The sequence below is a fragment of the Ochotona princeps genome, chromosome 15 (assembly GCF_030435755.1).
Source record: "Ochotona princeps isolate mOchPri1 chromosome 15, mOchPri1.hap1, whole genome shotgun sequence".
NCBI lineage: Eukaryota > Metazoa > Chordata > Mammalia > Lagomorpha > Ochotonidae > Ochotona > Ochotona princeps.
This window is the reverse complement of record NC_080846.1, coordinates 6,156,192-6,179,638: the sequence shown is the minus strand read 5'-3', so window position 1 is coordinate 6,179,638 and position 23,447 is coordinate 6,156,192. Positions and strand designations below refer to the sequence as shown.

Sequence of the window (23,447 nt, the reverse complement as noted above, 5' to 3'; positions counted from 1 at the left end):
TTCCTGCTCCCCAGGTTTCTGTCTTAAAAGACAGAAACACAGACACAGACCTTAAAAGAAACACTGTTTCCATGTGCTGGCTTCCTCCTGACTTCTTTTCAGGCCATTCCTCAGCCAAGGGGGAAGGTGGGATGAATCTGTGGTCAGCCTTCTTTTTCTCGGCTGCTCTTTTATTCATAGTCTTTACATCCCTGGAGGAGAGAAAGGACAAAGACACTCGGATGGGGCAAGACCAGAGACCCTGGAGACCCCAGGGACCTGCATGGGAGACCTGGAAGAAGCTCCTGGTTCCTGCCTTTGTTTCAGCTCAGCTCCAGCCGTTGTGGCCACTTGGGGAGTGAATTAGTGGACAGAAGATCTTCCTCTCTGTATATCAGACTTTCCAATAAAAATTAATAAATTTTTTTTAAAGTTATAATACAGAGGTGGGCATTTGGCCCAGTGGCAAAGATGCTACTGGGAAGGCACACAGCCCATAGGAGATCCTGGCTCTGTCCCCAGTTTCAGCTTCCTGCTAATCTGTACCCTGGGAGGCGGTGGTGATGGTTCCCACAGCTGGTTCCCTGATGTGGGTTCAGGGCTCCAATCTGGCTCAGCTCTGGGTGTTGCAGGCAGCCGGAGACTGAGCTAGAGACCCCTCTCTGCTTTCAAGACATAATTTGCAAGTCATGATGTGATGGACGCGTGCAAAAGCAAGCTCCCTCAGGTACCTCACGAAGTTCTCCCGCAGTTCCCGCAGGTAGTTGTTGAAGTAATTCCATTCGCTCCAGTGAAGCCGTGTCAGCTGGCGGAAGTCGTCCTTTCGCTTCTGCATGTTGCTCAGCGTCAGGGTGATGAGCTCCGCGTAGGTCAGGGTGGAGTCTGTGGTTTTGCCCGTCAAGGAGAACGCCCCTCCTGGACTGGACTGTGTGAGCTGCACTGTCAGTGACCTTGAGCCTAGGGCACTGGCGCGAGGGGCTTGAGATGGCAGAAAAGGGTGCAGCTCCTGTGTTTATGGACAAGGCATGGGCAGTCTGAGCAGGCAAGAACTCCTGGGGCCTGACAGTTCGCCCCTGCCCACCCCTGGGGTCTAGAACACTTTGCTGGCCCTGTGGGTGGGAAGGCGGGAATAGGGAAATGCTTCGTCATCAGGTGTCACCCGGAAGTCCTACTCTGCTGGCCTGGTGGTAAACGGGAAGAGGTTCTCATGCCCCTCCAGCCTCCACCTGGCCCAGGGCCTCCGTCTCAAAGTTGTATGTTGTCAAAGACTCTCTGCACACCCTTCTCTTCCTGATTGGACGAGATCTCAGCATCACTCACTACCATCTGTGGGACCTCCACATGTCCGTCCTCCCCATCTGTACAACAGGCAGAATGACCCCTACTTTGGATGCTGTAACGGCAGTTATTTAGTACCAGCTGTATACCACTGGCTCGTAGCACTGTTAGGTTGGCATTAACTGCCCTTACCTAGTGAGGAGCAGCTTCAGGCATTGAGTTTGGAGGCGAAGCTGCGCAACCATGGCAGATCTCAGGACTGCGGTTGTGACTGTGTGTCTCAGAGCCAAGTCCCTCCCATCCATGAGACTGGCACTAGGACTGCAACTAGGCTGAGCTCACCAGCAGGCTCCTAGCAGCAGGCACCCCAGTGGGCACTGGCTTTGTACCAAGCACTATGTGGAAACCTGGACACCTCTGGCCAGCCCTGGCTTCCCGTGTTGAAGAAGTGGGGTTGTTGGTGCGGGAAGTACTGGAACCATCCAAGCACCTCAGGCAGTGACAAGGATATGGGACGGCCTTGGTCTGCTCCTTCCGGACCACCAGCACATCCATGCCGTACTGCGGCAGAACGCAGTAGTTCTGCAGGAAGTACACAATCAGGGGGCTCTTCCCGTAGACGTTGAAGAGATTTGACGTCAGTGGAGGACTCCGGCCGGCGGGGCAGGACTGGAGAGGGAGAACAGAAGGAAACGATAAGGGGTGCTGCAGCTTTCACAGTGAGTAGTAAGAACTGAAGGGATGTGGTGGTGCAGGGGGTTAGACTGCTGTTGGCAATGCTGTCATCCCATATTAGCGCCGGAGCCAGTCTTGGCTGCTCCAGTTCCGATCCAGCTCCCTAATAAAGGGGCTGAGAAGACAGCAGATGATGGCCCAGGGTGCGGGCCTCTGTAAGCCATGTGGGGGGCCTGGAGTTCCTGGCTCCTGGCTTCCACCACGGTCACTGCAGCCATTTGGGGGGTAATCAATAGATGAAAGGTCTGACTCTTTCAAATAAATAAATCTTTAATTTTTTGGTGAAAGATTTATCTAGTTGAAAGCTAGAGGGATGGAGAGAATGGGAGAATCAGAGATGGATGAGAGGGAAAGGGAGAAACCGATCCTCCAGCTACTGGATCATCTTGCAGATAACTACAATGGCTAAAAGGCTCCAGGCCAAAGCCAGGAACCCAGAACTCTGTCTGGGTCCTCGGTTCTTTACTTTTGCTTTTTTCTTTTATACTCTTTATTTTAAAGATTATTTATTTTTTATTTTTATCTGAAAGGCAGACTTTATAGCTAGAAAAGGAGAGAAAGATCTTTCATCCACTGGTTCACTCCTCAAGTGGCTGCAATGGCCAGAACTGAGCCCATCCGAAGCCAGCAGCCAGGAGCCTCTTCTGGGTCTCCCTCATGGGTGCAGCATCCCAAGGCTTTGGGCCATCCTCGACTGCTTTCCCAGGTCACAAACAGGGAGCTGGAAGGGAAGTAGAGCAGTTGGAATTAGAACCAGTGCCCATGTGGAATGCCAACAAGAAAGTTAGCCTGTCATGTACCAATCTCTCGTATTCTTTCTTTTCTTTTCTTCTTTTTTCTTTTCTTTCTCTTTCTCTTCCTCTCTTTCTTCTTTCTTTCTTCCTCTCCCTCCCTCCCTCCCCTGCCCTCCCTCCCCTGCCCTCCCTTCTCTCCCCTCCCCTCCCTTCCCTTTCCCTTTCCTTCCTTTTAAAAACAGTTTTGCAGCCCACAGTGTAGCTCAGTGTGTTAATGCCAAGGTCTGTGATGTCTGAAGGCCACACAGGAACACCAATTGGAGACCCGGCTGCTCCACTTCCAATCCAGCTCCTTGCTAATGCACCTGGGAAAGCAGTGGATGCTGCTTAAGGGCTTGGATCCCTGCTACCCACATGAGATGGACACACAGCTCCTGGCTCCTAGCTTTGTCCCGCACAGTCCTGACTGTTTTGGCCATCTGGAGACTGAATCGGCAAATGGAAGATCTCTGTCTCTCCCCCTCCATCACTCTACATTTTTAATAAATAAAGCTTTTTAAAAAGTTAACAAAAATTTAGCAAATGCTAATTGAGTCACTCAACAACTGCAAGGCCACGACATGACAAGGAATGAGAACCCGGCTGGGCCAGGTAAGGCTGAGTGGTAGGAAGGAGAGCTGTATCCGGGGGTGTAATCAGGGAAGGCTGCTTGAGGGAGGTGAGATCCTGGCCAAGGAGGGAGGACGCTGTGAACGTGGATGGTCCAGGGCAGAGAGGACCCAAGGCAGGCAGGAGATGGGTGAGGCTGAGGGACAGAGGCAAGGCAAGGCCTGTGGGGTTCAAGTGGAAGCTGGGAAGCAGAGAGCAGAGGAGGAGGTTGCTGGGGTGGCCAAGGCTTGTGGGCTAGCGCTGCTTTCTAAATATGAGAGGAGCCACAGGAGAGTCTCCGCCGAACACAGCACAATTTGGATCTATTAAAAAATTGCTTGGGGCCTGACACGGTGGCCTACCTGGCTAACTCTTCACCTATGGTGCTGTGATCACATATGGGTGCTGGTTTGTGTCCCAGCTGCTCCACTTCCGAACCATTTGGTCTGGGAAAGCAGTACAGGATGGCCCACTGCCTTGAAACCCTGCACCAAACATGGGAGACCCAGAACTTCCTGGCTTCTGGCTTCAGAATGGCTCAACTCTGGCCGTTGCGGCCACTTGGGGAGTGAACCAGCAGTTGGATGATATTCTCTCTCCTCTCTCTCTCTCTCTCTGTAATGCTGACTTTCAAGTAAAATAAGTAAATCTTAAAAGAAAAATTCTTTGATGGATGTATGGGGAAATGACTGACATGTAAGAACGGACAAGAATGGTCAGGGAGCCTGGCTGGGGCCAGGGAGGAGTTCACGGGATCAGGCCTCGGTGGCTATGGACGAGATGGGAACAAGTGGCCAAATTGGAACACATCGTGAGGGTGGAGCCAGCAGGAGTGCTGATGGCCCTGACAGGGGCTGTGAGAAAGAACCAGGCCTGGGGCTCAGGGGGCGGGGCGAAGGATTCACAGAGCGACAGGTGCAAGGGTGGGAAGATCAAGGGTTCTGTTTAGGACATGCTGTTTGTCACAGCCAAGGGAGACCTGGGATGACTTGAACATGTCCCACAAAGTCAGGTGTCACAACCTTGATCCCCAAGGGATGAGGGCTTGGAGGAGGGGCTGAACAAGAGGTGACCAAGGATTCCTGGGATTCTTGTGGAAGTGAGTCAGGTGTCCCATGTGACGTTGGCGAGGCTTTGGTCTACTCTGAGTCTTGCCTCCCAACCTCAGCATCTCCAGTGCCCTCGGGAGCTCGAGATGCAAGCCTGGGGCCCCTCTCTGGACACACGTCCAGCAGAACCGAGTCACACGGCACCAGCTTCTCACTTGATCTGAGCATCTGCCACTGGGGCTCCCGCACATTTTGAGGGAGAACTGAGAAAAAAATCATGCAGCAATGGCATGAACTAGTCTTCAACTACATTCAAAGATGCAGACCGAGCCCTGGAGACATGAGGGCCGTATGAGTAAAGATTTCATCAAAGGGCCCAGTGTGGTAGCCTAGTGGCTAAATCCTTGCCTTGCATGCACCAGGATCCCAAGTGGGCGCCTGTTTGTGTCCTGGCTGCTCTACTCCTCATCCACCTCCCTGCTTGTGGCTTGGGAAAGCGGTTGAGAATGGATCCTGAGAGATCTGGAAGAAGTTCCTGGTTCTTGGTTTTGGCTCAGCTCAGCTCTGGCCATTGAGGCCATTTGGAGAGTAAACCAGCACATGGAATATTTTTCTCTGTGTCTCTCCTTTTCTATCTGCAAAATATGCTTTTCAAATAAAAATAATACATCTTAAACAAATAACAAAGTAGACAGTATGCCTGAGGTTTGCCATGGTGCCTGCTACAGACCCAGCCAATGCAACGTAATGACGTCAGGAAAACCACAAAGCACCAATGTGACCCAGCAGTTACTGCCCCACTTTACAGAGCTAGAAACTGGGTCCAGCATAGTAGCCTTGAAGCTAAAATCCTCACCTTGCACAAGCTAGGATCCCATATGGGCGCCTGTTCTAATCCCAGCGTCCCTGCTTCCCATCCAGCTCCCTGCTTGTGGCTTGGGAAGGGAGTTGAGGACGGCCCAAAGCCTTGGGACCCTGCACCCACGTGGGAGACCCGGAAGGAGCTCCTGGCTTCGGATCGGCTCAGCTCTGGCAGTTGCAGCCACTTGGGGAGTGAAACAGTGGATGGAAGATCTTCCTATCTGTCTCTTCTTCTCTGTACATCTTACTTTCCAGTAAAAATAAAATAGATCTTAGAAACAAAATAAAACAAAACAGAGCTGGAGACTGCGGTTCCAGGCCCTCTTCTTTCCACATAGTCTCCTGAGTTTCAAGGAGGTGACTCAAATCCTTGGAGGAATCAGACAGAATGCTTGGTCGGCTTGTGCCTTTCCCCTCGAGAGTCACCTCAGATCGCCTCCTGGATGTCCCAGCTCTCTCACGCTGACCTCTGCCTGGAGCGGATTGTCTAGCCATGTCCACCACCCCCCACTCCCACCTGGAGCTGCCCGAGCGCGTGTGTGCATGCGTGTACCTGCTTTGAGGCAGTGTTCTCATATTCTCTCGCTTCGGTGAAGGTAGTGCGAGGATGACGCTCTGTCAAGGTGACAAAAAGACAGAAACACAAACAAAAGCAAATCCCACTGGAGCCCACGCTGGGCATGAGCAGATGTCGGCTTCCGGTAGAGGGAAGAAGCCGGGTGCCTCAAGATCACAGACGGCGAGGCGCTGCAGGAAGGAACTTCATGTGATCTCATGTGGTTTGAGTTAGACCCACGCCTGCAGGCCATGTACATGCTGGTTTAGTTATCCCACCCGTCCGCCCAGCAAACACATACTACACATCTCTTGGCATCAGGCCCTGGGTGGGTGCTAGAAAAGGACTGCCTCCAAGGAAGGCAAGGTGCAGTGGAGAAAAAGGACGTGTCTGACACGCATCCCAGGGTTCTGATGTTTGCTTGCATGTCTTCCCAAAGGTCCTTGTGGAAAGGCTTGGTCCCAACGTGGCCCTGCCAGGAGGTGGCAGAGCCCTTCAGCAGACCCTCAGTCGTTGGACACATGCCCTTGAAAGCAGTTCTTATTTGACCTTCTGCGTTCTTGGAAGAGGGCTGACCCAAGAACCTAAGGCTGGGCCTACCTACTCTTTCTGCTTCCTGGTCCCCCATGTACCCCCTTCTACACTGTACCATCTACCATTGCCACCCATTGCCCTCAAACCAACTGGGTCACCTGATCTGAAACTTGAACCCCTCAAACTGGGAGCTAAATAAACTCTATTTTTATAGATAAATTGAGTTTTCTCGGAAATTTTGTCATAGTAACTGAAAGCCAACTGAACAGTAGCCCTGGTGTCATGACAGAATTCCTACTAGTACAAAGAGTGGACACAGAATAAGGAAGTGTATGTGGGGTGGGGGTTAAACTCTTAAAATGCTCCTGGTTGTCACTGTGAGAGAACAGTGCAATGGCTCAGTGGTTAATCCTCTCTCTTTGAGTGCTGGGATCCTATAAGGGTGCCAGTTCATATCCTGGCTGCTCCACTTCCCATCCAACTTGGGAAGGCGGCAGAGGATGGCCCAAAGCCTTGGGATACTACACCTACGCGGGAGACCTGGAAGAAACTCCTGGCTTTGGATCAGCTCAGCTCCTGAGGAGTGAATCAGTGGATGGAAGATCTTTCTGTCTCTCCTTCCCTCTGTAAATTTTTCTTCCTCATAAAAATATATGAATCTTAAAAAAAAAAAAAAAAAGAGCTCCCTGGGATGGGTTTTTGGCCTATCCAGATGTTGGTTAGGGGATCGGCATTGTTCCACAATGGGTTTAACCACCACCTGCAATTCCTGCATGTTTGGGGTGCCATCTTGAGCCCCAGCTACTCTGTTTCTGATTCAGCTTCCTGCACTTAGGAAAGCAGCAGAAGATGGCCCAAATGATTGGGACCCTGAAACCACTTGGGAGACCTGGAAAAAGCTTCCGGATCCTGGCTTTGGATCAGCTCAGCTCCGGCTGTTGTGGCCACTTGGGGAGTGAGTCAGTGGATGGAAGCTCCTTCCCTCCTTCTCTCTCTAACTCAGTAAACTTTTTAAAAATAAATAAAAGATATTTAAAAAATACATTTTCCAATTCCTTCAGTACTTCCTCTTTCTTTGGCTCATGAGGTCTTCGTAAAGTGAATGTATCTGTGTCTGGGGATCTTGAGGAATGTTCCTTCCAACCTTTGGTCAGGGTGCCAAGCTTTTCATTTTTAATGGTTTTAATGAGACCCAGATCACACAGTCCTTACCCCTCGAAGCTTCCTTTCTTCCTCAAGAACACATATAGGTCAAAGTTTCTAGAACGGAGGGCAGTTACTTGTGTTACTTGTGGAGATCCTCATGGGTTCCACTGGGTGTTCCTCAGCCACAACGGAGGCCCACATGGCTCACAGCCCTGCTGACGACTACGTCCGGCCACACAACCCACTCACCCAGTGAATGCTCACATGCCAAGCCAATGTTGGTTCCTGAGCCAACCCGGAGCCAGGGACAGTCCCTATTCCCCCACAACCCACTGGCATCATCTGGAAATGGCCCTGATCTTTGCCTTGGCTCTTGCTTCCCGTGACCTCTGTGTGCTTCCCGCCACGGCCCCACGAGGCCTGCCTTGCCTGCTCCCCAGGGCAGCTGAGTGGAGCCCCTGGTCTTGAAGGTTTCCCTCACTCATGGGCATGGACAGACATGTGGAAGGGGAGGACAGTGTCATTCTGACCTTACCATCACCATAGCAGAGCTTGCTGAATTGCAGGAAACAGCCTCACCTGCCCCTTTCCTGGCCGGCCTCGGACCCTTCACGGGATTCGGTGCTTGTGAGCTGCCCTTGACTTCCTGGGTGGCCAAGGGGGTTTTCGCGGAGGTCGGCTTTGGGAGAGAACATTCCAGGGGAGCAAAGAGGAAGAGAACCCAGTTAGCAAGACTGGCAGCGAGAGGCAGGATATGCCATCATGCAGGACACTCATTGTTCTCAGCCAAGGGACATGCAATGGGCAGCAGGTGCTGTGCGGAGCCCACAGCAAGGCCCCCGGGGGCCCAACCCCGGCTCTGTCACTCACAGTTGGGCGAGTCACTGAGCGTCTTCTGGCAGGGCAGAGCTGACCACCACACTCTCCACACCCCCTGCTTCTGGAAACATCTCCTGGGGCAGCTGCCACCATGACTGACAAATCCTAACACTCCCCTGGCTTGAGGAGTCTCCCAGTTGAGCCGGAGATAGTATGACAACATAGGAGGGGGTGTTCCAAAAGCGGAAACAATTCCATATGGATTTCCAAAATATCAGGTATCAAAAACCATGTATTTTCACTTCATTTTCCCCACAGCTTTTTTTTTTTTTAACTTTTTCATTATTATTTTAGATGATGTTTACACAGTAAACATAGGGTGGGAAAGATTTAGAGTTAAGGAGAGGTGTGATCATTGTTTCCTAAGCACAGCTTTTTTTTTTTTTGGCAGTTATCTATTTTTATTGGAAAAGCAGATCCATAGACAGAAGGAGAGAGAGAGAAAAGATCTTATGTCCACTGGTTCACTCCCCAAGTGGGCCGCAATGGCTAGAACTGAGCCCATCCAAAGCCAGGAGCCAGGAACTTCTGTGTCTTCCACATGGGTACATCATCCCAAGGCTTTGGGCTGTCCTCGATTGCTTTTCCAGGCCACAAGCAGGGAGCTGGAAGGGAAGTGGAGCAGCCGGGACATGAACTGGCGCCCATATGGGATCTCAATGGATGCAATGTGAGGATTTAACCACTGAGCTATCGCACTGGGCCCCAGAGCTGTTTGAAGTTCCCTCATAGGAGTTAGGGTTATATCTGGACAAGTGACAGAGACTCAAAATAATGGTGGCTCCCACTAGGTGAAATTTTTTCCCATGTAGAAATCTGAAGGCAGGCAAGTCCAGGCTCACGGTGTGCTGCTAGGCCACCCACCCAGGGACTGTCTCCTGTAGCTTGTGGTTCCACTTTCCCCAAGTTAGGACTCAGGGTCTGCAACGGCAACCAGAGCACCAGCTGTCACATTCACATTCCAGGCAGAGGAACAAAGGACAAAGACAGGAAGGGCTCCCCCAAACGGCCACGGCCACCTGCGGCTCATTCACTGGCTCTCAGCCACACAGAGAGGCTAGGAGAGCGCATTTCTATTCTAACCATGTACAAAGGGGGGTCTTTGAAATGTTCATAGAAAATGTATATTATAGGGGCTGGCTGGCACAGTGATACAGTATGGTAATCCTCTGCCTCTGGTGCCTGGAGAGACAACAAAGCCGTGGGACCCTGAACCCACGTGGGAAAACCGGAAGAAGCTCCTCGTTCCTGGCTTCAGATTGGCTCAGTTCCGGGCATTGCGGCCACTTGGGGAGTGAACCAGAAGACAGAAGATTTTGTTTCTCCTTCACTCTCTGTAAAATCTTCCTTTCAAATAGCAATAAAATAAAATATTTTAAAAATAAAATAACTGGGCCCGGCATGATAGCATAGCGGTTAAAGTCCTCGCCCTGAATGCACCAGGATCCCAAACGGGTGCCGGTTCTAATCCTGGCAGCTCCACTTCCCTGCTTGTGACCTGGGAAAGCAGTCGAGGACGGCCCCAAGCCTTGGAACCCTGTACCCTTGTGGGAGACCTGGAAGGGGCTCCTGGCTCAGCTCCGGCGGTTGCAGCAGTTTGGGAAGTAAACAATCGGACAGACGATCTTCCTCTCTGTATATGTGCCTTTCCAATAAAAATAAATCGTTTCAAAAAATAAAAATAAATAAATAAAATAACCTTTAAATCTCATTAGCTTTCTACATACAGAAAGGTACTTCAAAAAGTCTGTGGTAAAATGAAATTAAGAAATAAGTCGGGCCTAGTGGCTAAAGTCCTCGCCTTGAATGCACCAGGATCCCATATGGGCACTGGTTCTAATCCCGGCAGCTCCACTTCCCATCTAGCTCCCTGCTTGTGGCCTGGGAAAGCAGTCAAGGACGACCCAATGCTTTGGGACCCTGCACCCGTGTGGGAGACCTGGAAGAGGAAGTTTCTGGCTCCTGGCTTTGGATGGGCTCAGCACTGGTCCTTGCGGTCACTTGGGGAGTGAATCATTGGACGGAAGATCTTCCTCTCTATCTCTCCTCCTCTCTGTATATCTGACTTTGTAATAAAAAATAAATAAGTCTTTTAAAAAAGGGAGAGATAAGTCTATTTTGGTGTAAAACATGTTTGAAACCTTCATGTGGTTTTTTTTCCTAAAAATGCACTGAAGACCCCTCCTGTTGACCTGCCCCCAACTTAGCATCTCTAAGAGCCAAATTCTTTCACTTTTGTCTTGTCGTGTCTTCATAATTTATCATTCTGTGTTAAGGTGATAAAGAAGGCTAAAGCCTAATGAATGATTCTTTAGGGTTTTCACTTCTGCTCTACGAGGATCCCCTGGTGACATAAAGATATTAGCAGTTAATACATTTGAATGCCTTTTCTCCTGTTTAATTTTTCATATGTTCAGTTTACATCATTCCCAGTGACTGCGCCCTAAGCGGACGGGGAGACTTTGAGCCTTCTTGTCAAGAGCCTGAACTAAGAAGGAAGGCTGAGTCGGGCTTGTGGTGCTAGCATCCCATATGGGTGCCTGTTCCAGTCCTGGTTGCTCCACTTCCCATCCAGCTCTCTGCTTAAGGCCTGAGAAAACAGCAGATGGCCCAAAGCCTCGGGACCCTGTACTCATGTGGGAGACTGGGAAGAAGCTCCTGGCTCCTGGCTTCAGATGGGCTCAGCTCCGGCCATTGAAGCCATTTGGGGAGTCAGCCAGTGGATGGAAGATCTCTTTGTCTCTTCTCTCTCTAACCCTGACTTTCAAATATAAATTAACAAATATTTTAAAAAGAAAGAAGAAAGGATGAGTGTCAGGCCAGGGATTGGCCAACATGTTTTGTCACAAGCCAGAGTGAGCATGTGGCTTGGCAGGTCCTAAAGCCTCCATTGTAACTTGGCTGTGTCGGCCCCCAGGCAGCTGCAGACCCCAGAGAACGACTACTGGGGGCCGTGTGCCAATAAAATTTGATTTATATAGAGCAGCAATGAATAGCCCCATTCATAAACCTTGCCCTGAACAACAATCTTTTTCAACTCTCCAGGAAAAACAAAGCAGAACAAAATAAGACTTATTTGTGGCATCTGGTTACAATACAATACAAAGTCAATACAAGCTCTCTGAACTTGGAGTTGAGAGAAAGTGACAAGGACAGGGACAGCAGTAATGGGAGCGAATACGGGACGAGAGGACTGGCAGGTAAAGGCCATGTGTAGAATGTGGGGTCTGCTCTGAGAGGGGACCCTTGTGAGCAGCAGTCCACAGAACCAGGAGTGGGCAAGGCCAGCCTGTGGTTCCCAGTGCTTGGAAAGTGAGTGAAAGTCCCCTGAGACGGAGAGGGGACAGGGACGATGTCTTAGGGCTGCGGGTGACAGGAAGGTGTCATTAGCTGCTCAGCTGGAGAGGCCTGCAGGGAACACATTTGAACTCAGACTATGGTGGTGAGTGGTGAGGTGAGAGGCAGGGTTTCTGGGCAGTCGGTGGAAGGGAACAGCGCGGAGCAGGGCGGGAGGCAGGTGTCAGGGATGGCTGCCAGCTTCCCGTAAGGTCCAAAAGACTAACAAACCAAGATCCAAAAGCTTGCAGTCCTGCTGCGTCACTTCCTCTCCCCTCAATTACCGCCCCTGGGTGCTGCAGGTGACCTAGGCTGGGGGGGGTGGGAAGGGGACAGGCGGTGGGGACGTGGGAGGGGAGAAGGAGGGCAGGATGGAGTAGGGGTACAGAGAGGTGCGTGACAGTAGGAGCTGGGGCTCCAGGAGCTCTTTGGTCCCTCTGACCATCCCCTCTATAGCCCCACTTCCCAGTCCCCCAACTCCCACTTACATGGGCATAATGGGATTTCCTGCTCTGGGTTGGCTTCCGGGAAAAATGTCTCTTAGAAGTGAAGAAAGAAAAATCTCTTCCTAAGAAAAGGGAAAAGCCATTTTTTAGTTCCTTCTTGCCGTGTGTGTGTGTGTGTGTGAGAGAGAGAGAGAGAGAGAGAGAGAGAGAGAGAGAGAGAGAGAGAGAGAGAGAGAACAGGGACCAGAGACTGCAGGGAGAATAAGCCTTGGGCAAGCCTGGGACCCCTCTGGATTCCACCTGCTGAAGCATGTGGACACTGGCTGCCTGGCAGGGCTGATGAACTACTGAAAGAAAAGTGTGTATGCTGAGCTCTGGACACGGGGCAAGCACCGAGCCTGGACACAGGACAAGCACTGACCCATGTGCCAAAAAAAGATAGACTCATCTCCAAAGCAGGTAATTCAGCACCCAGCCCAACAGAAATGAGGAAAGGTGAATGACATACTTTCAAAGAAACAGCCCACCCACTCACACAGGGCTGTGCTTCATGCTCACTAAAGCATCAGGACATCTGAAGATCATTTCTGGATTTTCCTGTGTTCCACATTGAAAGCCATCCCTGCGTGTGTGTGATGACTACTGGGGAGGTTCCTGCCTGCCCTTCCCAGGCCTGCTCTGGGTGACCACCCAGGACCAGAGGCTCTGTACCACTCGCTGTGTCGTCGGGGTGTCCCTCTGGACAGTCAGGAGGGACTGTGCAGGCTGTCAGCACTGAGCCCTGCCGCTAGCCCAGGGCCTGGCACTCAGCACTCATCCTGTGTTTGCTGAGTAACACCAAAGTTGTCTGAACTTCTGCTTCCTCTTCAGTGCTGTGGATTGAGGGGGTGCTCGGCAGACTGTCAGCGAGCTGGAAGGTACCCAGCACGGTGCCCGGCATGCAGGGGACATCCTTCGTTGGCATCTCTCCCTCGAGTACCAAAGTCCACCCCCACACTCCCAAGTCATGTGGACCCCGAGGACACACAAGCATAACCAGGTGTTTGGGCCACTGGTCTGTGAGGTGTGGTCTGTGAGAGGGGAGCTGGCCCGACAGCCTCGATGCTGGGTGAGCAGGGTGTCGGGGGCTGCACGTGCCACCTTACCCCTCATCATCTTCTTTCTCTGAAACATTAACTCTGCCCTGCGGGATCGCTCCGGGTCCAGCTCCGAGTAGTTCCAGCTGGCATAACCCTGCAGGCAAGGGTAGGTGCCTACAAGGAAATTGAGAGTGGTGATGGACACTTTATCAGAGAGAACAGGAGGTAAGGCAGATGTGATCTGGAAACACCGACCTGGTTCTGGACAGGTTGGCCTTGGGGATCGGCCCCACCTGCTACTGACCAGGTGGCCTTGGACAAGGTGTTTCATATGGCGGGAGGTGGAAAGGCTGGTGCGGGGAAGGGCGAGCTGGGGCACAGGCTTGGTCTGAAAGTAACCCTTGAACTACCTGAATGTTATGTGCTGGAGGGCAGATGGGGCCTCTAAACACAGGTGTGCAAAGCTGGGACATGCTGTCCATGCAGAAGGCAGGGTGCCCTGTGTTTATCACATCCACATGGGCTGAACTGGGAGTTCCCAGTGGACAGGGGCTCCACAGGCACTGGCTCCCCTAATGAGCATGCAAGCGGGCTGTGCCCGGAGTGTGCCAGTGCTGTCTCCTGGCTTCCTGAGAAACTGAGAAAGCTGTGCCTCTGTTGGTCAGAGAGTGGACAGGAGGTTTATTTCAGGGGGGTCGCTGGGAGACGCAGGTGCAACCCAGATGAAATTGGGTTTGGGAAGCAGGAAGAGCAAGAAGAGAAGAATCAGAACGAGAGGCAGGAGGGTGCAGCGGTCAGAGACCTCACTCTGGAGTCAGGTGACCCAGGAGCTGAATTCTTGCCCCACTGGTTTGCTCTAATTCCCTTGATCCTGCTTTACAGGAACAGGATTAAGTGGGCAGAAAAGAGACCGCAGTCCTGAGACAGGCCTGTTGGCAAGATTGGCACGGGGCTGACGTCTACGTTCGTGGCTGGCAGAGCTCCGTGCACGGATGTGCAGCATCCTCGAGGACAGGTTCACTGTGCCCGGAGTGGGCGCGTCACGCTAACACCTGCTCTCCTGCAATCACAGGACACGGGAGGGTGCTCATGTGACTTTCCCCCAGGAAACCCTTGGGCATGTGTCTAATGGGCTTCCCTGGGCATCGCAGGGGATAGGCAGGCTCTGTCTCATTATGAGAGGGAGGGCGCATAGAGGAGCCTGCTTGTGGCCGGCGTTGTGATTAAGGCGCGGAATGCAATGCCAACACCCCATATGGGTGCCAGTTGGTGTCCCAGCTGCTCCACGTGTGATTTGGCCCCCTGCTAATGCACCTGGGAAAGTGGCAGAAGATGGCCACTGGCATTTGGGAGACCAGGAGGAAGCTGGCTTTGGACTCCTGGCTTCGGATCAGCCCAGCTCTGGCTGTTGGCAGCCATTTGGGGAGTGAACCAGCAAATGAAAGATGTCTCTCTCTCTCCTTCTCTTGCCCTCTCCCTATGCCTTTTAAATAGATAAATAAATCATATATGTGTGTATATTATATGTAATATAAATCTATATTACATGTATTATACATACACACACATCTACATACTAGCCTGCCTTTCTTGTGATTTTGCCATGTATCCTTGCTATATCACCATGACATATTTCAGCCATGACAACAATGTGTTGAGACTTCTGAATTTTTGTAGCAAATCTATTCATGTAAGGGTGATCGTGGAGACCCCAATACTATAGGATATGCAAAGTAAGAACTTCTCAATAAACCACAGCTTTGGATAACCTTGGGAAGTTCTAGATCGAGATGAGGGAGGAGGGAAGAGGACTGAAGTCAGGCTGGCCCTGGAGTCAGCCAATTTGGTCCGCGAGCTAGCCTGCACAGTCACTGTAATAGCACACGCACGTAGGCAAGCAGGCTCCCAGGGCAGGTTCTTCCCTCATCGTTGCTGTCCCCAGGAGGAAGAAGCCGCTGGCACTCACCTGCAATCCACAGGTTTATTGTGTTGCACACATAGGCCTTGAACTCGTGCGTGTTGAACCAGGACTGCGGGAAGCAGCAGCAGAAGCTGGTGTACACGGCTTTGCTCAGAAGTGATGGCAACCGCTGGCCGGGGTGTTGGGGGGCATCAGGGGGATAAACGGCACTCAGGCAACATTCTGGACATACGGTCCCTGCCACCCATGTGGGAGGTCTGGAGGGAGTTCTGGGTTCTTGACTTCTGACCTGGCCCAACTGCAGCCTTTGTGGCTAGGGAGGTGAACCAGCAGGTAGAAGACCTCTCTCTCTCTCTTTCTCTCTCTGCCTTCCAAATAAGTCAGTAAGTCTCTTTTAAAAAATATCTATGTTTATGGGCTACGGTGAACCAGAGCACGCTGTGCTGGGAACACTGGAACACACTCCTACTACATTGTACTTTGGTACTGGGAGTTTTTGTTTCTCTCTTTTTTAATACACGTGTTTTGCCTCTCAGCGCACAGGACGCATTCATAGCTGGCTTTACCTATGTAACATCTCAATGTAAGCCTTTCTCCACATCGGTACGACCTCTCTTAGGCTGTTCTTTTCGTCCTGCTGGCATCGGTGAGCGTGACCAAACTTCCCCTTATCTCCCATCCCTGATTACTGTCTTTGGGACAGTGCTTTGCATCAGAAAGTAGGTTGGACACTTCCCATTCATTGATGTAGTGCTCTCAGTCCCTGGCGCACAGTAGGCAGGTGACATCTTGTCAACTAAACTAAGGCAGCTCCTCCGGGAGCGGAGTGTGTCTGTGGTATCGTATTAGGGACACCAGCAATGGGGACCCAGTGTGGGTGAGCCTGTGCTGGGTCTGAGACCTTACAAACATTATCTTGCTTGATCCACAGGGCATCCCCAGGGCTATTATCACCTTTGTCTTATGGACGATGGGATCGAGGCTCACAAAGCTTAGGGGACTGGTTTGGGGGTCACTAGACTAGCACGAGTGCCCCTCAACATGATGGTACCCACGTGCTTTCCACTCAGACTATGAGGGGGGAAAGTTCTTTATCATCCACCACCCTGGCAATCCAACCTTCTAATCTCTAGGCAATCTAACTGGCAAAATGAGCTAATGAATTGTTATTTTAATGCGTATTTAAATGTATTTATTTGAGACAGGGAGAAAGCAATAAGACACAGCCAGACAGAGCTCCCATCTGCTGACTCATTCCCCATATACCTGCAACAGCCATGGCTGGGTGGAGGCCAGAGCCACAAGCTGGGCTCTGCTAGGGCTCCAGGGTGGGTGGCAGGAGCCCAGCCACTTCCTGCCTCCCAGGGTCTGCACTAGCAGGATGTGAAAATCAGGGGCTGGAGCCAGGAAGTGAACTTGGGCTTTCCGCTGTGGGATGTGGGCATCTCAACTGCCAAGCTAAATGCCCACTCCTCGTGTGCAGTGAAGAGTGACCCTGTGGATAGAAGATCTCTCTGCTTTACTGTCATTTCCTCTCTTTGCGTCTCTGCCTCCAAATTAACAAATCAATACACTGAGGTATAGCAGGTAAAGCCACCATTTGTGGCACAGTATCCCGTGTGCATGTCATTTCAAGACCCGGCTGCTGCACTTCCCACCCAGCTCCCTGCTAATGTGCCTGGAAAAGCAGCAAATGACGGCCCAAGTGCCTGGGTCCCTGCTGCCGATGTGCGAGACCCAAAAAAGCTTCTGGCTTTGGATTGGTCTAGCTCTGATCATTGCAGCCATTTGAGGAGTGAACCAGCAAATGGAAGATTTTTGTTTCTTTCTCTCCCTGTATCTCCTCTCTCTGTAACTCTGCATTTCCAATAGATAAATATGTAAATAAATAAATTGCCTCACTCTGCAGAGGTAACCAAACTATAATTATTTTTTCCATTCATAGGCCCCGATCCCTCCACAGATATTTCTTGGTTGCAAAATTGCATTCGTTGCTGTATAAACTGTCTACCAGTGCAACTGTCCCAGTCATTACCTACATGCCTATGTAACGGCTCTACTGTGCTGTTGTAACACTGCATGGAGAGCTGGAGAAGCAGTCGATGGTAATTTGCTAATTTCTCCCCAGGGCTGAGAGAGTTGGGGGTTCTCTCCTGGGGTCAGAGTGGACAGCAATCTCACGTGACTTCCTGTCTCACCAGCGGTGCATGCCTACCTGCAAAAGTGCCTCTTCATAGTGGGACCTGGGCTCCCGGAGCAGCAGCAGGGCATAGCACCGGGCCACCCGGTCGAAGAGCTTCTTCTGGGTCTCGATGTTGGGCTGCCAGGGTGCAGAGAGAGGGCAGGGGTGACTATGGCTCCGCGTTGAGGTCTGGGAGGATGGCTTGTGGTTCAGGACCAGCACCCCTGTGTGCTTTACGAAACGGGACACCCCTTTACTGCATCAGGTTTAGAGCCTAGAGCGGCGGCTCTGAGCTCTCCTTTCATCCCGCCCTTGGCTCAGCTCCTCAAGCGCAGGGCAGCTGTTGGACACTGGGGAGCAGATGGCCAAGGTGTGGGTGTAGAGTGGACATGGTGAGAAGTGAGGCTGCAGGTGGAGCCCGCAGGGTGGGGGTGAGGGTCACTCATGCTTCATGGAAAAGGGGCTGCCATGTGTTTCATGAAAAAACAACTTTGGCGAGGGGAGCCGTGAGCGGCTCAGCCTTACCTGGTACCTTTCATGAAAAAGCCACCAGAAGCTGTCCAGCCACAAGGATTTCAGGAGGGGAGCCGAGAGAAACTTCTTCAACTCTTTATCTGAACAGAAGGACTTAGGAGAAAAATAAAATTCACATCAGCATTTCTGGCCCTTGTATTCCCCCTAATTCACCTGGGGCCACAGTCAGACTCAGAACCAGCTCCCAGCCCCCACCTGCCTCCCTGCCGCCTGCGGGCCCTGGCTCGTTATTCTTGCTAACTGCTCCATCATGCACAGACCTGGGGAGAAGGGCATGTCTTTTTTTTTTTTCAATTTTATTTTTGATGATGTTTACATAGTTGATCAAGGTGGGAAGAGTCAAGAATTGGGGGAAAGTGGGCGAGACCACTGTTTACACATGGGTGCATGTTTATGTACCAGCTGCTCCACTTCCCATCCAGCTCCCTGCTTTGGGCCTAGGAAAGCAGCAGAGGCCCAAGTCCGTGGGACCCTGCACCCACAGGGGAGACCTGCAAAGACGCTCCTGGCTTTACATCGGCTCAGCTCTGGCTGTTGTGGCCTTAGGGCAGTGAACCAATGGATGCAGGATTTTTCTGTTTCTCCTTCTCTCTGTAAATCTGCCTGTCCAATAAAAATAAATCTTTTTTTAAAGAACAAAGGGGAATGAGGCTTAATAATATGCAACGGAGTGACTGAGAGTGGACAGTGCATATAATTTGTACACAGCTACCTGTGAAGCGAGGTCTGGAATCATCCGTGAACAGGTTACATGGCCAGAACAGTCTAGAGACCCTTGCTCTGGCAGAAGGAAAGTAGATCTTACAGTGAGCCTGGGCTAGGGTTCCCAGTTGGGCCTAGCCACCCTGTGGCCTTGGGTGAGCTCTTTGGCTGCTCCTGGAGTGAGGACAGGGGACAGCTGTGCCTGCAGGGCCAGGCACATGATAGGGCGAGCGGCAGCCCCCTTCCCTTCCCTCACCTTGCCACTGACAGGGTTTCTCTCAGCCCGGACCACGTTGCCCACCATGTCGCAGAAGGCCACCGCATTGGGAAGCTCGTTGGGCTTGGTGTTGTCAAAGGCTGGGTACTGATACAGCTCCACCAGCAGGTTCTTATCGGCTGTTTTCTGATGCAGCAAAAAAGAGGAGACAGAGAGAGAAAGAGAAAGAAAAGAAAAAACAATCCAGACGTGAAAATGGAGCCCACTGATCTGATAGTTTAGTAAAACAACAGGATCTCCCCCTCGCTTCAGGGTACAGAGCACGCTGTCACCAATGGCCCAGCCCCTGTCCTTGGCTCTGAATCAGAGCAAGTATGGGGTCAGAGGGTAAAGGAAAGAGGAAGTGAAATTCATCTCCACAGACAGGGCATCTGTTTTCAATCATGTTACAGCAACCTTGCAGAACACGCAGGAAACAAGGGGCACGCCACACATCAGCACCTTTGCCAAACTCCTACTCAGGCTATTTCTATATTCACAAGCAGGATTTGAGGAAGTCTACTCAACAACAGATCTGAGGGCACTACAGAATGTTCGTGGAAGATGACATTGGCAGATAAATATATTTGAAGGCAAAGAAAAAAAAAGTTGGGTATCCATGCATAGTCCTCTCAGGATATGCATGTCCATGAACTTTCTGAAAACCCGGAACGTGACTTCCATCACAATATGTGCAGGTACAGCTGCTTTTCTGTTTTGTTTTACCCATATGCATTACTTTTGATTTCCTGTGTAGCTGCAGTATGAGGGCAGCTCCACCGCAGGTAGAAGGTGTGTTGTCATTTATTTAACTACTCCCCGATTGCTGCAAGAAACATCAGGGTAACTAACAGCACGTGCTTTCCCTCCCCACCCCTTTTGGGTTATTTATTCAGCATAAAATTTCTCCAAACTGTAATATCGAATTAGAGAATGCTATTACCCATGATTCTCAACATATATCATTCATTTCTTTAGAATAAAATTAAAACACAATGACATAAAAAAATTTAAGTAGAGAAAGAAGGCTGCAACCCTTGACTGTCATCCAAGGGTCCCCATAGGAAGCATTCTAAGTGGGCGGTGGCCAGTGACAGTGGAGGGACCACTGAGCGAGTTCCTGTACTGACCCGGGCTCAGGCGTCAGCCCCACCGGCTGTGCCACCCTGAGCAGGACACTCACAGGGTGATGTTTCCACACAGGCTCTCGGCCAACAGGCTTCAGGATGCTTTGGGATTTGTTATAGGCTGAAAGAGGTACAGAGGAGGACTACTGTAATGCACAGCATGAAAGCTCTGAATACCCTTGGCTGCCTGGCCAGTTGGAGCTGAGCGTGCCAACTGAGAGTCACAGGAGAGGCGGGGCCGGACAGCTGCAGGAGGGCCCGGCCCTGCGCTCAGTGCAGAGGCCAGCTAACTGCTCTGGGGCCACAGACTCACGAGGCATATGCAGCCATTGGCGTGCAATGTGTAGGTGCCTGGGAGATGCTCTGTCCAGCGGCCTTGAACAAGCCCTAAGTGAACTATTTCAGGGGTGGAGATAGGGGTGAGGCCTTGTGAGTTTTCAAAACAAAGACCCCTGCAACACTCCCTGATCTGAGGCTGGCTGGGGCCAGCTCTGCCCTTCCTGGGGCGCCACGGAAATATTGGGGTCATGGAGGTGTTTGAAGATCCTGCATTTGTACATCACGGTCACTGTGTGGGCAGCAGGGATCTCCCGGCCACAAGCAGCTGCTCAGAAAACAGCAGCCCGCCCAGGTGCCTCACCCGCCTCGTCATGAAGGATCTGGTGCTCTTGAGGTCTAGGTCTCCGCACAAATCCCCTTCCGTGGCTGGTGGTCTCTTGGCTGCTGAGGAACGGGGGGGAGGGGATAGGGTGGAGAGAGAAATAGGTGAGCAGCTCCTCTGCGGGACAGGAGGGATTATGGGGACTCGTCAGCCCCAGCCGCCCAGGACACTGGAGCTGCGGGGATCCCCATGTCCAGCCTGGTGAGATTCCTCCGTTAGCTGACCAGGCTGCACGCTCCATGGAGTGGCCGGGGCCACACATGCCATGGCTTTCCACGAGGGGTGCTTAGCCCGGAGGCCCATTTCTCAGGCACCTTGGGGAAAACTTGAGTGGCCCCATCCTCCTTCCTTGCCTCTTGGCAGGTCAGACTTAAGTCACCCTCCAAAGAGGACACAAATAGCCTCCATAACCTTGGGCTCCTACTCAACTGTATTTCAGATACTATTTAAAAAACAAAGAGATCAAACCCCACAGAAACACCACCGAAGCCATGAGAAACGAGTTTTGCCTCTGTCTCCTGGGCTGCTGCGACTTTTCTCTTTTACAGCCTTCTTCTCCATTTCAAATCTCTCAATTGCCTTCAAAAACCAGGGGAAAAAATGGGGGCAAAAACAAAAACACAACATGTTGGGACGTTAGGGCTTGATGCAAATCCTGGAGGAGCAGAAGGAGGGGGTCAGGGACTAATTCTTCCCCTTGTTTGGTGCTAATAGGCCTTGGGAGTGGAGACTCTGGCCTGCCAGGCTTCCCTAGTGACTGGCAGGGCCTGGGACCTGGGTCCATTACTGCCATCAACCCACCCCAGACCCCTGCCATCCTGCCCCTCCTCCTGCCTACATCTCTGAGAAGTACAGCACCAAGAACAGTGTCCCAATCAGGGCCCCAGGCATTGCAGGTTCTTGTTGAATCTCTGAGAAAGGGGGATGGTAATACCAACTTCCAGGTCCTTCCAGGGGTCAGAGATCAAGCAATGGGTCCGAAACCCTGGCTCAGGATAGCAGGGAACCTGTTGTTATGGTGAAGCCCCCAACTCCCTCAAGCTTTCTTCTTCTTCTTCTTTTAGGATCTTTTTTTTTTTTTTTAAAAAAAGATTTTATTGTTATTGGAAAGCCGGATATACAGAGAGGAGGAAAGACAGAGAGGAAGATCTTCCATCCGATGGTTCACTCCCCAAGTGAGCCGCAACGGGCCAGTGCGCGCCGATCCGAAGCCGGGACCAGGAACCTCTTCTGGGTCTCCCACGCGGGTGCAGGGTCCCAAAGCTTTGGGCAGTCCTTGACTGCTTTCCCAGGCCACAAGCAAGGAGCTGGATGGGAAGTGGAGCTGCCGGGATTAGAACCGGCGCCCATATGGGATCCCGGGGCGTTCAAGGCGAGGACTTTAGCCGCTAGGCCATGCCGCCAGGCCCTAGGATCTTTTTTTAAATTGGGACAACACATCAGATTTATGGAGAGAAGGAGATCCAGAGAGAAAGATCTTCCATCCACTGGCTGACTCCCCAAGCAGCCGCAATGGCCAGAGCTGAGTGATCTGAAGTCAGCAGCCTCTTCTGGGTCTCCCATGCAGGTGCAGGGTCCCAAGGTTTTGGGCCGTCCTCTACTGCTTTCCCAGGCCATAAGCAGGGAGCTGGACGGGAAGCAGAGCCACTGACCATATGGGATCCCAGCAGTTGCAAGGTCAGGATTTAGACACTGAGCCATCAGACCAGGCCCTCACGAGCTTTTAAGACACACTTACCTCAATCTCTGCTTCCTCTGAGCTCCCCAAACCCCCACACCACTTGAAAGAGAAATAAAGAAAAAAGTTGTCAGGGACCCAGCAGGGAGCTCTGATGACCAGCCACCAGGTCCAGCACCTGGTATGGATAATGAAAGGGCCAAGTCCAGTGTCATCGCTGTCAGGGACTACACACAGAATGATGGAGATGCTGAGCTGTTGCAGCTCTGACCCCCGACAAGTGAGGTCATTGTGGGCTGGAAGAGTCACAGAGGACTGCCTGGAGGAGTCAGGATGGGAAAGTCGTGGTTAAATGATGAGGGCCTGATCTCCTTGGTTTGATAAAGCATGAATGCCTTCTCCTGCTTGGGAAGTCCTGGTTCGCGTCAATCTGAGGGACAGGACACGCATGCGGGAAGTTAGCTGAGACAAGGTGTGGGGAATGCACTGGATGGTGCGCCTCTGTGGGCTAGTGTGGCAGTGTGTCTGCCTCCATTAGGGTGACATGGCAAGACAGGAAGGCAGACAGAGTGCACGGCCTGGATGGGTGAAGCTTGTGTGGAGCCAGAGAAAAACGACAGGAGGCTGGAGGTGAGGTGACAAAAGTGGGCACGGTTCAGCTCACATTGATGATGAGAGTAGGACCTGGCCTGGGAACCTCAGATACACAGGTGCCCCGGCCCTCTCTCTAGAGGCACACACACCAGGTCTGCACTGGCTTCTGAATCACCAGGGGACTCCGTGTGGCTCCTGAACAGTTCGCTCAAACTTTACAGCCAAGCAACTTGTATGGCATAAAACCATGTCATACTGCGAAAGGTTTCCCTCCCACCCCTTGCCCAATTCCCATCCCCGCAGGCAACCAGCCTGACTTCCTGTATACCTACAGATTTCCCACTCACATGAGAACTTGGCAGAGAGAGAGAGAGAAAGAGAGAGAGAGAGAGAGAGAGAGAGAGAGAGAGAGAGAGATCTCATTTGTTTGTTCAGGCTGGTGTGGGGAGCTAGAAATGCATTCCAAGTCTCTTCTTAGGGGCGGGACAGGGACGCAAATACTCGAGCCATCACCTGCTGCCACCGAGGGTCT

At 51.7% G+C, this 23,447-nt stretch overlaps 1 protein-coding gene across 1 annotated transcript in view; it reads right to left on the bottom strand.

Moving 5' to 3' along the window:
* The window catches only part of FAM227A (family with sequence similarity 227 member A), a 35,020-nt gene that overhangs the window by 6,787 nt on the left and 4,786 nt on the right, over positions 1-23,447 (bottom strand). Inside the window, exons 3-14 of the mRNA XM_058673649.1 lie at positions 20,623-20,705; positions 18,856-19,002; positions 17,889-17,990; positions 17,397-17,501; positions 15,227-15,350; positions 13,327-13,434; positions 12,224-12,303; positions 8,100-8,199; positions 5,838-5,899; positions 1,769-1,926; positions 711-863; positions 51-191 (exon numbers count right to left, since the gene is read on the bottom strand). Coding sequence (XP_058529632.1) covers positions 51-191; positions 711-863; positions 1,769-1,926; positions 5,838-5,899; positions 8,100-8,199; positions 12,224-12,303; positions 13,327-13,434; positions 15,227-15,350; positions 17,397-17,501; positions 17,889-17,990; positions 18,856-19,002; positions 20,623-20,634 — 1,292 coding nt within the window. The 5' untranslated portion in view covers positions 20,635-20,705. The remainder of the gene's footprint in view (positions 1-50; positions 192-710; positions 864-1,768; positions 1,927-5,837; positions 5,900-8,099; positions 8,200-12,223; positions 12,304-13,326; positions 13,435-15,226; positions 15,351-17,396; positions 17,502-17,888; positions 17,991-18,855; positions 19,003-20,622; positions 20,706-23,447) is intronic.